General features: G+C 34.1%; 1 protein-coding gene across 1 annotated transcript in view; it reads left to right on the top strand.

Moving 5' to 3' along the window:
- ACSS3 (acyl-CoA synthetase short chain family member 3) overlaps nt 1–16039 on the top strand; it is a 186972-nt gene that overhangs the window by 66372 nt on the left and 104561 nt on the right. Inside the window, exons 5-7 of the mRNA XM_063076153.1 lie at nt 697–837; nt 14318–14398; nt 14485–14580. Coding sequence (XP_062932223.1) covers nt 697–837; nt 14318–14398; nt 14485–14580 — 318 coding nt within the window. The remainder of the gene's footprint in view (nt 1–696; nt 838–14317; nt 14399–14484; nt 14581–16039) is intronic.

Genomic DNA, 16039 nt, shown 5'->3' with positions numbered 1-16039 from the left:
TAATTCATGGTTCCGTTGTTACAAAGTCTACAACACAGGGCCTGGTTCTCAGAACAAAAAAAGAACACAAAACAAACGTTTCTACTACATTAATTAATGACCTAGAAGGAAAAAACTAGGATAGCATTTTAGATATATCAAATAGTCTCATTAATTTTAAAAACTGTCTTTTATGCTTGAAAAAGCAAAAACAATTCTCTTTCACCTCTGAAGATGATTTAGTATTTCCTCATTTGCAAAGGTGGCTGCAGTATTACTCCTAAATGCCCTTGTATAAAGAGAAATTTTAACGGGTTAGTTGACATTTCATTGTGAAGATGGAACTTATAATGTAAAAGAAGTAGATTACAAAAAATATAAATTAATTTATAAATTTATTAGTGTACATTCATCTACAGAAACATGGACCTCTGTTAGGTAAGCTCTGAGTGTTGAAAACCTAACTGCATCAGATTGAAATTCTTGAGTATCCCTTGATTTGAATAAAACATGTCAACATCAAACTCTTGGAATTTTTATAAACATTTACCTTAACTTATGATTTTGAAATTCTTAATCATAAATCTGATGTTTAGTGTTCTATAGGCTTAGATTTTCAGTCATATGGTCAGACCTATATAGATTTAGATACCCTCTGTTGTTCCCTTGATTTAATCTCCTTTTTACAGAGCATATTCCTGTATTTTTGCTGTGTAGGAAACGGTTCCTTTGGCTCCAGGTCGTGATCTTGATTGGGATGAAGAGATGGCAAAAGCCCAGTCACATGACTGTGTTCCTGTTCTTTCAGAACATCCACTGTATATTCTTTACACATCTGGAACAACGGGGTTGCCTAAGGTATTCACTCTCTTTGGAATAAATATCTATAGCAGCAGATTTCCTTTGTGCTCATAAAATTTTATCACTGAGAGAAAATATTTACAGACTGTACCTTCATAAAGTTACTTTATATCAAATTTTGTGGTTTAGACAGTTACTTAATATTAAATGTTGTAGTTAACTCTAAATGTAAAAAAAATTCATTATATTTAATGTCAAATGCTTTGCTTGTATTTCTTTCAAAATCTTTTCAAATACCAGAAATATGCCATTACTTTAGTAAGCTAGTAAAATTGATAAATAGTTGACTGAATATCTGAAGGTTTAATAAAATTTTATACAAATATATTCTAAATGAAATATTTTTATTGTTTTAAATTGAGGTATAACTTTCATATGGTATGAAGTTGATTTTTGATCTAGGGAAATCTAATTTTTTTTACAAATGTAAGTTTGAGAATTGGCCTAGACAGTCTGAACAAAAGACAATTTATCCAGAGTACTGAATTATTTTATTTACAGCATAGAAAATGATGAAGGATTTTTAAATCTGTTTACCATGAGAGGTGTTTTCACAAAGGGAAGTTGAAAGCATCAATATTCATGAATGTGTCAAATGTCAACAAATACCACTTTTGTCTGTTATCTCCAAATAATATTGTTTCTTCATACAACTTTGTAAACGCTTATGGAATCATCTGCGTTACTCATCCTTATTAGGGGGTTCAGTATTCATTGGATCATAGAATTCGGTGGGGGAAGAGACTTTCATAATCACTTTGATCCTGAGGGCAGTGGCCTCTTTATTACTATTAGATGTTTGTAGCATCAGAGTTCTGAACACATAATCTTTTAATAATCCTAAAATAATTAATATATTAGATTGGATTTTAAAAAGGAAATTTAAGATGTTCCAAGTAAAACTTGCTTGTGAAAAGGAAAATACTTGGTAGGGGAATTTATTGTCTCTGAGGACAGAGAACATGTTTTACCACATTTTGGTCTACCATTATGCTTTGTATGTAGTTGATCTTCAATAAATTTTTACTGAATGCATAATAAACAGATGCATATGCATGAAGATATTTATGTCATTGTAGGATTGAAACTTTATGATATTTTTACATCTCTAGTCATTTGAAAATTAATATTCCTTCATATTGAAGACATTAAGAATTTTTTTTGTTTAAGCATTCTAAATCATCTGCTGGACACAATTCTCACCCTCCAGTTCTTGCAGTTCTGCATCACAGTGCAGTTCTGCACCAGCCACATGGAGTCCAACCAAACATTTGGCTGTAAAATAAAAGAGGACTCAGCAAAATTATAATCTAACATAAAAGTATCAACATGAGAGGAAATCCTGGACCCTGAAAACAGTATAATCTAATGAAGTTAAAAACAACAACAAAAATACTTTAACCCTTTAAAAGCCCGTAGGAATCTTATAAAAATGTTTGTACCACCTCAAGACTTTAAATCACTCTGAAATTCACTGTGACCTGGATTAGGATCTGAATGGGAGGAGTAGAAGAAGAGCTTGTCGGCCATTCAAAGCTGACTCAGCCAGGATAGTACAAATAAAATAAAAAGTAATACACAGAGCATTAAGATTGAAAAGTGGTGGTTCAAAATAAGGAAGGATCCTAGCTCCTCCAGGTTTTCTCTGGGTCAAGACGTTCTTTTCTGGATTCCTTTTAGTGCCCAAACTGAAGATCCTTTGATGCTTCTGTCATTCTCAATTTTTCTCCTAATGTACCATCCTGAAGATAATCTATTTCAGTAAATTGGAGAGGGCTTTAGTTATTTGGAAATTTCTCTATTCACTTTGAATTTGGCTCAATTCAATGTCTGTGTACTGAGTGCTCATTCTGTGCTAGAATAGATAAAACTATGAGTATACCACAGTCCCTTCAGTCTAGTGGGATTACTGTCACCTCTCCCCCAGGGTGACAGAGACACAAAGGATTACTCAAAGCCCATTTCTTCTGAGAAGTGAGAGGCCCGAAAGGGGTTAATTTTCCAGGAACCCTCAAGAGAGAGACATTCCTCAGAAAAATAATGCCAAACTAGGGTCTTCTCTCAGTATTTATTCTCCAGGCCAGAAAGTTACAGAAAAGGAACATAGGTAGTTACAAAAAGAACAGTAAGATAATTGTCATGGCAACACTCATTAGGTTTAGCTGAACCAAGGACACCTGCCCTTTAGAGCCAGCAATTTTGCTGTGTTACAATTCTTTATCGACAACAGAGACTGGGGAAAGTTTCCTGTCTTTTGCAAGCTTAACATTTCTATATGTAATTTTAAAAAGTTAGGCCATACGTGAAACTACAGGGCCTTGGAAGCTAGGCCCTGTGAAATATATTTGCTTTATAAATGTTAGTATACTCCACAGATTACAATGTATGTGAACATAGGTAATTCAAGATTTGACTGTGATCCTTTTGTTGGGAAGGTGGTGATTACCCACAATGGAGGCAAGGAGATTATTTTTCAGGCTGTTTAGTTTAGGAATTAAATTAAACTTAACAGGGAGAAATCAGAAGGCTAGGAGTGGACAGAGGAGGAGTCCAAGACTTCAAACCTTAGAACATAGGAGGGTGATTTTGAATCTTCACTGAAATACAAACACATGAGGGTGTTTGGGGACTGGGAAAACTGGGAGTTTTTTTTTAACATATTATGATGTGTCTTGGGGACATTAACATAGAGATGCCCGGTCAATAGTTGGAAGTGTGGCTGTGGGTTGGAAATAGACCCTTGTGGGTCATCGGTATAGAGGGCTGGTGCTTAAATCATGAGAGTGAGTGGTTTTGGAAGGTGAAGTATGCAGAATGGAAAGATAAGGCAATTCTCTCTCAAGGTCCATCAGAAATACTTCCCTCTCTCTTCAAGCGGACTTTGAAATTTCAATTACTTTGAAATTAGGCCTTGCCAGGAAATCTTATTTTTATCTACCTTGCACATATTAGTTTGTATTTAGTTATTTTCATAACATTGAATATTCTCATACTTCTTTGAATCTGTTATGACACTAGCCTTAAAATCTGACCATGGTAGATCCTCAGAATATTTATTGAATGAGCTCTTATTTCTCTAGTTAGCCCCTCTGACTCCTTTTTATTCATAAAATTGTCATTTCGTTTTTGGTAGGCATAATCAAGATTGATAGTATCTAAAAATTTAATGTTGGGAGCTCGAGAATAGAAGTACAGGAAAGATGAGCACACTTGCATTAATAAAGCATTTAGATATAAATTTCATGTCATCATATAGTTAGTTTTCTCAATCTTTGATCTTCGTGAGGAAAAATGATGTTGTGAGCCCATAAAAGTATTCTGCTTAAAAATGCTTGTTTTTCATAGGCACATATAAGACACACATAAGGCAGTCTATTTTTTGGTTAGAATTTGCAGATATATTTAGGGCATATTTGCATCTCTTCATCTGCCATCCCTGGAGTTGTCAGGTTGCTATATGACAGGTTAATCTGTTAGCTGCTGCAAATATTCCAGCAACCACAGCTGAGCTGCTTAGCATACAGTTTAGTTTTGTTGTGGGCTTCGGTCCTGTTTGGTTTGGGTGCCTATATTCAAGAATGTTCAAAGCACTACACAATAAAAGAATCCTTCATCTGAATGGCGTGTTCTTATGGGAGCTGGAGATTTAGTAATGGTCATATTTACCTTCTTCCAGTATAATATCATGGAGGGAAGTGAAAACCAAAAAAAAAAAAAAAAAAGAGAGAGAACAGGGAAAAAGAAACCAAAAGGAAGGGATTGAAAGGAAGGATGCCTTTTGTCCTGATGTGCATTTACACAACTTATGTAATTTTTATTCTTACTTGTTAGGTGACTTATTCATATTTCCTGCCCTAAGGAAAAAAATGGAAGGCAAATTAAAAAAGCAGTGAACTTTAAAAAAAAATCTGTCCTATAATTTTTGCAGTTAAAATGCTGAACTTGCTACACCTTTGCCTCGTATCTCATAGTTGTTCAAACCAATGAAAAATTGGAGCTGCTAAAGTATCCTCCATAGAGGTAGTTTCAGAGTCATCCAAAAACCTGTAGCAAGATTTTGTGTTTGATGATGTATCCCAGACGGAAACATTATATTTCTTCTAAGATGATTCACTGTTCTTCAAGTTTCTAAGGTTTCTCCTCAACGAAGAAGAGTATTTTAAAAAATAATTGTATTGTTCACACGTGTGTTTATTTCCTAAATTGTTCACTCATTTAGTCAGTCAACAAATGTATTAAACGTATTAAATGCTGAAGACACAGAGGCATTCTCTTCACAGCATTAGGTGGTGATGTCAGTGCTCTAATGAGGTTTGCAAGTTCTGGGTGCTATAGAAGACCAGGGACACATTTAACACAAACAATAGGATGAGGAACAATTTCCCACAAGGAGTGACACTTTCACAATGTCTTTGCATACTTGTGTGAACAAGTAGGAGCTAATCAGCTTCAGAAAAAGGATGGGACTTTCTTCTAAAAAGGTGGGAGCTAAGAAAGAAAGGAAGGACAGAGAGAAGGAAGGAAGGAAGGAAGGAAAGAAGGAAGGAAGGAAGGAAAAAAGGAAGGAAGGAAGGAAGGAAGGAAGGAAGGAAGGAAGGAAGGAAGGAAGGAAGGAAGGAGAACCATTATAATACATTGAATTTTCAGAAGAAGAGAACAGACCTATGGTCACTAGAGGTGGGAAAGGGGGAGGGGGAGGAAGATTAGGGAGATAATGGATACAAAGAGTATTATGATTTGTAGTGATGAACAAAAACAGCAGAAAAAATAAAAAACTAAAAGAGGGGATGCTGTCTGTAAAGCAACTATCACAACAAAGTTGATGTTGATGTGTTGGGTTTTTTAAAAAGGTAAATCAGAATCATTTCTTTTATTTCTCAACTCTCTGACTCCAGGAATCATTTGGTGATGGATTTCTTTTCAAGTACACGATTTATTTCCCATTTGTTTCCTCACTATGTCAGGCTGAGTTAAAAAATATATATATACTCATATACATATATACACATACAAACATATACACGTACATATACACATATATAAGACATATACATAAGCATATACATGTCTATAAACAGATATGTATACATATACACATATATTTACATATGCATGTGTGTATAAATATATTTTTTATGTATGTAAATATGTATGTTTCTCTTGTATAAGGCTTTACTCTAGAGTAGATGATAAAGAGGCTCAATTTAGGAAGTATGAAGTTATGTCACATACTCCAAACTTTTCTTGCTTTGTATTTTCAGATTTGCTTTTCAGATTTTTATAAATGTGTTTTTTGATAATAGCACTTTTCTAGGATGAAGAATCCCAGGCTCTTAATTTCACCACACATGTCAGTCTTCCTTTCTCTTCCCTTACAATACCTATTGTTCCAATGGTATTTTTCATTTTTAAGTTGCCGCAACCAAAATTGCATACGACACTTGATACTGACATGTTTTTTCTTTTACTTTAATGGCCCCATGTATGGTATTTTATGACTCTTCTTGTCTTTAAAAGCAGCTCATTAAGTTGGAAATCATAAAGAACCATCTGTGATCACCCTGTGGCTTCATTCCTAAGTGACTAATAATCACCTTTTAATTTTAGTTGTACAGATTGAATTTTTAAAATGCCATTTACATTATAAGTGGTCAAAAGAAAGAGCACCTTTACATTGTCTCCTTTCCCTTTTCTGACATAGAATTCACTTTTATGTCTTTATTTGGGGTCCAGAATGTTACTCCCAGCTCGGTGTTTTACAAGTTCTCCACAAGACTTTAAGAATTATAGCTGATCCTACAAAAAACAAAAACAAAACCAGAAAACCCCAAACAGTATACAGGCAGGTTAAAAGTCTTTTCTGAGATTATATTAGATCACCTAATACCATCATTTTTAAGGTAGGTAGGGTATAACTAAATATAGAAAATAATAACAACGATTCAAAAGACTAAAATGCAGCATGCATGTGTTTTAGGGGTAAGCATTGGTATTGAATAAATATTTTACCTCATGCTAAATATTTCAAATATACTTTAAAAATCAGCCATTATTAGTTTCTGATTAATTTTGCTTGCTTGGAATATAATTTGGTTTTTTGAGCATGATTTAGGTGTTTTCAGAGACTGAACAGGATTTTTCTTTTGCATTTTAATTATTGCCTGGAAAATATAATTGCAAACAAGAAACAGACTCTTTATCATCTTTCTTTAGTCACAAATTAATATTTATAATAAGGAAAATCTTTTTAGACCTAATCTTTCCATTTTTTTTTTTTTTTTTTACTTTCACACTTGTAAAATATCTTCATGGAGAATATGAAACCATGTAGTTCCTTTTTCTTTTTTTTTTTTTTTTTTGGTGGAATATGGAAGTCAGCTTTAATTCAGGAATATTGGTGCCCTGAGGAGAGATGTTAGGCTATCCCATCTCTCTGGTAAAGCTGAAGGAGACTGGCCAGACTAAAACCATCTCCCCAACTCAGATTTACTACTGAGGGTTTTTTTTTTTTTTTTTTTTTTTTTTTTTTTTTTTAAATTTTATTTTGTCGATATACATTGTAGCTGATTAATGCTCCCCATCACCAAAACCTCCCTCCCGTCTCCCTCCCCCTCTCCCCCCCAACCATGTCCTTTCTGTTTGTTTGTTGTATCAACTTCAAATAATTGTGGTTGTTATATCTTCTTCCCCCCCCCCCCCCGGTTTGTGTGTGTATGTGTGTATGTGTGTGTGAATTTATATATTAATTTTTAGCTCCCTCCAATAAGTGAGAACATGTGGTATTTCTCTTTCTGTGCCTGACTTGTTTCACTTAATATAATTCTCTCGAGGTCCATCCATGTTGTTGCAAATGGCAGTATTTCATTCGTTTTTATAGCTGAGTAGTATTCCATTGTGTAGATGTACCACATTTTCCGTATCCACTCATCTGATGATGGGCATTTGGGCTGGTTCCAACTCTTGGCTATTGTAAAGAGTGCTGCGATGAACATTGGGGAACAGGTATACCTTCGACTTGATGATTTCCATTCCTCTGGGTATATTCCCAACAGTGGGATGGCTGGGTCGTATGGTAGATCTATGTGCAATTGTTTGAGGAACCTCCATACCATTTTCCATAGAGGCTGCACCATTTTGCAATCCCACCAACAATGTATGAGAGTTCCTTTTTCTCCGCAGCCTCGCCAGCATTTATCGTTCATAGTCTTTTGGATTTTAGCCATCCTAACTGGGGTTAGATGGTATCTCAATGTGGTTTTGATTTGCATTTCCCGGATGCTGAGTGATGTTGAGCATTTTTTCATATGTCTTTTGGCCATTTGTATATCTTCCTTAGAGAAATGCCTACTTAGCTCTTTTGCCCATTTTTTAATTGGGTTGCTTGTTTTCTTCTTGTAAAGTTGTTTGAGTTCCTTATATATTCTGGATATTAATCCTTTGTCAGATGTATATTTTGCAAATATTTTCTCCCACTCTGTTGGTTGTCTTTTAACTCTTTTAATTGTTTCTTTTGCTGTGCAGAAGCTTTTTAGTTTGATATAATCCCATTTGTTTATTTTTCCTTTGGTTGCCCGTGCTTTTGGGGTCGTATTCATGAAGTCTGTGCCCAGTCCTATTTCCTGAAGTGTTTCCCCTATGTTTTCTTTAAGAAGTTTTATTGTCTCAGGGTGTATATTTAAATCCTTAATCCATTTTGAGTTGATTTTAGTATACGGTGAGAGGTATGGATCTAGTTTCATTCTCCTGCATATCGATATCCAGTTATCCCAGCACCACTTGCTGAAGAGGCAGTCCCTTCCCCAGTGAATAGGCTTGGTGCCTTTGTCAAAGATCAGATGGCAGTAAGTGTGTGGGTTGATTTCTGGATTCTCTATTCTATTCCATTGGTCAGTGTGTCTGTTTTTATGCCAGTACCATACTGTTTTGGTTATTATAGCTTTGTAGTATAGCTTAAAGTCAGGTAGTGTTATGCCTCCAGCTTTATTTTTTTTGCTGAGCATTGCTTTGGCTATTCGTGGTCTTTTATTGTTCCATATAAATGTCTGAATAGTTTTTTCCATTTCTGAGAAAAATGTCTTTGGGATTTTGATGGGGATTGCATTGAATATGTATATCACTTTGGGTAGTATGGACATTTTCACTATGTTGATTCTTCCAATCCAAGAGCATGGAATATCTTTCCATCTTCTTGTATCCTCTCTAATTTCTCTCAGCAGTGGTTTGTAGTTCTCATTATAGAGATTTTTCACCTCCTTGGTTAACTCAATTCCTAAGTATTTTATTTTTTTGGTGGCTATTGTAAATGGGCAGGCTTTCTTGATTTCTCCTTCTGCATGTTCACTATTGGAGAAAAGAAATGCTACTGATTTTTGTGTGTTGATTTTGTATCCTGCTACTGTGCTGAAATCATTTATCAATTCCAACAGTTTTTTTGTAGAGGTTTTAGGCTGTTCGATATATAGGATCATGTCATCTGCAAACAGGGACAGTTTGACTTCATCTTTTCCAATCTGGATGCCCTTTATTTCCTTCTCTTCTCTGATTGCTCTGGCTAGTACTTCCAACACTATGTTGAATAAGAGTGGTGAGAGTGGGCACAACTCTTAATGTTAAAGGCTTAAATTCCCCAATTAAAAGACACAGACTGGCTGACTGGATCAAAAAGCAGGACCCAACTATATGCTGCCTACAAGAGACCCACCTCACCCATAAAGATTCACACAGACTAAGAGTGAAAGGATGGAAAAAGATTTACCATGCAAACAGAAAAGAAAAACGAGCTGGAGTGGCTATTCTTATATCTGACAAAATAGACTTTAAACTAAAAACCATAAAAAGAGACAATGAGGGACACTACTTAATGATAAAAGGACTGATCCATCAAGAAGACATAACAATCATAAATATGTACGCACCCAATGTTGGAGCAGCCAGATTTATAAAACAAACTCTATTAGACCTAAAGAAGGAAATAGACACTAATACCATAATAGCAGGGGACCTGAACACTCCACTGTCAATATTAGACAGATCATCTAGGCAAAGAATCAGTAGAGAAACACAAGATCTAAACAAGACTCTAGACCAATTGGAATTGGCAGATATCTACAGAACATTCCATCCAACAACCTCAGAATATTCATTCTTCTCATCAGCACATGGATCATTCTCCAGGATAGATCACATATTAGGTCACAAATCAAGTCTCAATAAATTCAAAAAAATTGCAGTTATCCCATGTATCTTCTCAGACCACAATGGATTAAAACTAGAAATTAATAACAAACGAAACTCTGGAAACTATACAAACACATGGAAATTAAACAGCATTCTACTTAATGACATATGGGTCCAAGAAGAAATCAAGCAGGAAATCAAAAAGTTTATTGAAACTAATGAAAACAATGATACATCATACCAAAACCTGTGGGATACTGCAAAAGCAGTATTGAGGGGAAAATTTATTGCATTAAATGCTCACTTCAGAAGAATGGAAAGATGGCAAGTGAACAACCTAACACTTCACCTTAAAGAACTAGAAAAACAAGAACAATCCAATCCTAAAGTTAGCAGACGGAAAGAAATCATTAAGATCAGAGCAGAACTGAATGAAATTGAAAACCAAAAAACAATTCAAAAGATCAACGAATCAAAAAGTTGGTTTTTTGAAAAGATAAATAAAATTGACAAACCATTAGCATGGCTAACAAAAAAAAGAAGAGAGAAGACTCAAATAACAAAAATTAGAAATGAAAAAGGCGATATTACAACTGATTCATCTGAAATACAAGGAATCATTCGAGACTACTATAAACAACTATACGCCAACAAATTTGAAAATCTGGAGGAAATGGATAAATTTCTGGACACACACAAGCTCCCAAAACTGAACCGTGAAGACGTAGAAAATTTGAACAGACCAATAACAATAAAGGAGATTGAAGCTGTTATCAGAAGGCTCCCAACAAAGAAAAGCCCAGGACCAGATGGATTCACAGCAGAATTTTACCAAACATTCAAAGAGGAATTGACACCGATTCTTTACAAACTATTCCAAAAGATTGAAACAGACGCAAATCTCCCAAACTCATTCTATGAAGCAAACATCATCCTGATACCAAAACAAGGTAAAGATATAACCAAAAAAGAAAACTACAGGCCGATATCCTTGATGAATATAGATGCAAAAATCCTCACTAAAATACTAGCAAACAGAATACAGCAACACATACGTAAAATTATTCATCACGATCAAGTGGGATTCATCCCAGGGATGCAAGGTTGGTTCAACATACGCAAATCAATAAATGTGATACACCATATTAATAAACTCAAACACAAGGACCATATGATCATCTCTATAGATGCTGAAAAAGCATTTGATAAAGTTCAGCACTCATTCATGACAAAGACCCTCTATAAGTTAGGTATAGAGGGAAAGTATCTCAACATAATTAAAGCCATATATGATAAACCCACTGCCAATATCATCCTGAATGGGGAAAAGCTGAAAGCTTTTCCTTTAAGAACAGGCACTAGACAAGGATGTAGTTCCTTTTTCTACACCATATCAAATACTCAGAAATTCAAAAACTGTACCATCTGAACAAATTGGGAGGCAAGACCAAGCTGCAGATCTAGAGTCTAGATCAATGAATGGTAAAATGATGCTTGACTAAAATTTCTATACTCATTCTTTAAAAAAATAAAAGTGGGTATCAGAGACAAATGAAAAGCAAAAATTATGGATTTCCTCTCAGCTCCATCTTACTTGTTTGTAAGGAGAATCTCTGATGCTAACCTCTAATTATTTTGACATTTGTGCCGTTGGGGTAGTATCAGCACAGAGTAAAATAAAAAGCAATAATTGCTAGAACTAAGGAAATAACTCTTAATATGATTAAATTTTGACCTTTACAACTTTAAATGCTTTTTCATGCATGGTCTCATCTTTAAGTCTCACTTTTTTTGACCAGATGGGTTTAAATATTCGCTAATTTACAGACAAAGTGACATTGGTAAACATCATTTGAAGAAGTACCCAAATGAGAGATAAATAGAAATTTGATAATATATATTTTAAATTTATCTTCTAGGTTTTTCAATTGAATAACTACTCAGTTATGTCCTTCCTAAGCTTTATTCCCTTTCATAATTTCCAGTCCATGCATCTTACCTTCTGTACCATACAACCTAAAAATTTACTCAGTTATAATAATATTTAAAATTTTTTTTTTTTTTTTTTGTCATTTATTTTATTTTTTTTTTTCTGTTTTTTTTTTTGTTTTTTTTTTTAATTTTATTTTGTCGATATACATTGTAGCTGATTATTGCTTCCCATCACCAAAACCTCCCTCCCTTCTCCCTCCCCCCCTCCCCCCCGACAATGTCCTTTCTCTTTGCTTGTTGTATCAACTTCAAATAATTGTGGTTGTTATATCTTCTTCCCCCCCCCGGTTTGTGTGTGTGTGTGTATGTGTGTGTGTGAATTTATATATTAATTTTTAGCTCCCTCCAATAAGTGAGAACATGTGGTATTTCTCTTTCTGTGCCTGACTTGTTTCACTTAATATAATTCTCTCAAGGTCCATCCATGTTGTTGCAAATGGCAGTAAAATTTTTATAGGGCCGGCCCTGTGGCGCACTCGGGAGAGTGCAGCTCTTGGGAGCACAGTGGCGCTCCCGCTGCGGGTTTGGATCCTATATAGGAGTGGCCGGTGCGCTCACTGGCTGAGCGTGGTGTGGGAGACACCAAGCCAAGGGTTGCAATCCCCTTACCGGTCACAAAAAGACAAAAAAAAAAAAAAATTATTGATAAAAGTGAGCTCTAAATGCAGGTACAGGTAGAGTGGAGAAAAAATTCTAAAACATTTAAAAAGTGAAATAATTGCTGAAATTAAGTATCACCATCTATTATAACATATGGACAACATATTGTCTATGAAAAAACTGTACTTTTTGTCTTCTGCACAATGAGTAAAAGTGTTTATAAAAAAGTATATGCAAATTAATATCAAATTTAGCAAACTATTGAGTGATGGGAAAAGACCTTCTCAATAGAACAAACTAATTAGCAAAGGGCATGAAAGGTAGGATAGAATATACTGGGAAAGTAACTGCTCAGTTTGCAATGGAAAATGTATGTGTGAAACCTAGTGGTGGGGGCTTAGGATTTCTAATATTCCCAAGGTGATCAAGAGAACCAGCTTCCTGCTAAACATGTCATACAACCTAGAAAGTAGCTCTCAAATGCCAACAAAGCTGCACCTGATATTTGCCAATAGACCAGGTGTTGTTGCTAGTAGATGAAATATGTTCCACAGCTTGATACCTTGATTTTATTAGTGGTATCTGAGGAGAGCAGCAATTTTGTAAAATAATGGAAAGTCAATTTCTTTTTTATTTCCCTGATTCATATATGTGTGTTAAAGCTGAAGAGCTATGCCAAAAATGTACATCTAACAGCACATTTATTAGTTAGGTCAATGTTTGCCCTTTTATGTAAACCAATTATTTTTTGCATAAAGCAGTTATAATTGCTGTACTAAGAGATGCTTCGAAGTACATGTGAGTGGAATATAACTCGTATTTCTTAGCAGGCATTAACCTGCTCATTCTAAATATCCACATGGTTATGTCTTATTGAGCCAATAATGATTAATGCTTTTAAAGAAGTGATAAATGAAATTAATTATTAAGTTTACCATTAATTCTTATTTATGGTGACTCTTGTGCCCAGTGTTCAAATATTAATCTTTTATTGAAGTTGAATATATTCACAGTTTTGAGGAAAGTTATTTGAAACTGATTTGTAAAAGCTGTACTACAATGATGTATCTTGCCCAAAATGCAAAATAAGGAAAATCTGTTAGAATTAGATCCAGATCATAGTGATTCATTCCTCAGAGTTCCCGAATTCATCATTAAAGAATTGCTCAGCTCTGATACTGTGCTTGCATGATCTCCAGCATAGCATTGTAATGAGGCTCCAGTTAGAGTACGGCTTTGTTTCCTCTAAGCAGCCAATTATTATTTAATTACTTTAAGAAATAGATGTCCTTATGTTAGTCCATATTTTAGGCACTCAACTACATTTTACCTTTCTATGCACTTAATTTTAATAGTTTCCATTTTTACTCTGGAAATAGGCCTGAAAATGTAATGTTAATAATGTGTGTTACCATTAGAAAAAATTTTATTGAGTGTGAAATCACAAGTTTTCTTTAGAAAGTCGAGGATATTAAGTAAGAATGAGTTCTACAAATGGCACTGGTGGGGAAAACTTATTCCGTGTTTAATATTGGAGGAGCCAAAGAAATAATGATTCAAATATATTTATAAAAAAGTCAAAGTAATTTTTAGCTTATAGAATACAAAATTTGTTAAACCAGGAACTTTTAAGTTGGGTAGTATAAAGACAGAGAATCTTTTAATACATTGTTTATTGATTTTAACTTCACTTTTTTCTCTCCTTTAGGGTGTGATTAGGCCCACTGGAGGATACGCTGTAATGCTAAACTGGTCAATGTCTTCAATATATGGACTTAAACCTGGAGAGGTAATAATGGTTTTAAATTTACATCACATGGCATTTATCTGATTAAGATACTCATACATGCATTTTATTATCTTGTTAATTTTTAGGTGTGGTGGGCAGCTTCTGACTTAGGCTGGGTTGTAGGACATTCCTATATCTGCTATGGACCTCTTCTGCATGGAAACACAACGGTTTTATATGAGGTAATACAGTAAGAATAACACTACATATAGATAATATTTTTTTGAAACTTTTTGAGAAGCTGTCCTGAGTAGGAACAGAAAAATTTGATGGGGACAAAGGACATTTTTATAACTTCTTCCAGTTAAAATTATGATTTCAAAAGAGAGAGGGATATGTAAAAAAAGTAACAGCTAGCTGTTTCAATTGTGTTCAAGAACACAGTCAGTAAAAATTAAATTCTGAAAAACATGCAATAAAAAGCTTGATGTTTATCCCTAACAGACTTCTAGAAAGTACTGTATTATCAAACTTATATTGATTTTAGAGTCCTAGAAAAGAAAATAGTTACTATAAAACAAGCAACGTAGATTCACCTTTTTGTGTTGTTATAAGAATAATGGATTTCCAAAGGCATGGGATCTCAATTTTAGCTGATATTTTCCACGGTTTCTGACAATAGCTTTGTGTGTAAGAGAGAGAAATATAGTCTCATCAAATTTATAGCAGAATAAATAACTACTTGAAGATTCTGATGCATGTATTAATATCATCCAGGAATAGGGTTTCTGTGTATATATACTGGAAAATTCCCCAGATATGCCTTTTCAATTTATCAATGATGTGTATGAAGACTTAGAAAATATGCCTATCAGATTTGTAGGAGATCAAAAGCTTGCAGGTGTAACAAATATGGTAGTTTGCTAAACTATTACTTAAAATGATCTTGAACTTTGGGGACAAAACTAATAAGATGGGAAAATACAGAAATCTTTACAGTCTTATATTTACATTTTTAAAAATACAGAAATTAATTAGGAAAAACTTGAGTTGATTGTAGTGTATGTGGTTAAATACGTGGGTTTTATAATCGTCCATAACAAAAACATAAACTGTTGTAGCATTGCTTTAAAAAATGTTCACTATACACAATGATATAATCTTAACTTTACTCTTCCACATTTGAAAATTTGTGTTCAGTTTAATGGAGAGGATAAAAAAATCATTAATGATAAAAAATCATTAATCATTTTCAGAAAACATCTGAAAGAAGGGAGCTAGGATGAAAATAATGTCATACAAGATAGAAATGAAGGAAATGGGAATGATTAGTTTAAAAAATAAAATATTTAATATGCATATAGAGAGCATATATATGTATATATACAAAAAATTATATATTTTTTTGATATGTAAAGAGCTGCAACACATAATGTAAGTAGTCTTACAATGCAAAGTTACAGAGAGTTATATCTTGGAAATAATCAGAGATAATTTTAAATCTTCAGTAGTAGAATAGTAAACTTAAATATAAGGCATTCTTTCACATGAAGTGGTCTCTGAACAAGGGATCTGAAGAAGAGAACATTACATGTGGGGTGTGGAGAATAGTGTTAAATGATGTCAAGGTGTTTTACAATTTTAAAATTTTGCAACTCAGTGAATCTGCACAAATGAGAGGCTATTCTATATTTTCACGGA

Source organism: Cynocephalus volans, chromosome 12 (genome assembly GCF_027409185.1).
Source record: "Cynocephalus volans isolate mCynVol1 chromosome 12, mCynVol1.pri, whole genome shotgun sequence".
Lineage (NCBI taxonomy): Eukaryota > Metazoa > Chordata > Mammalia > Dermoptera > Cynocephalidae > Cynocephalus > Cynocephalus volans.
The sequence above is the reverse complement of the archived record's forward strand: the minus strand, read 5'-3'. Positions and strand labels throughout refer to the sequence as shown.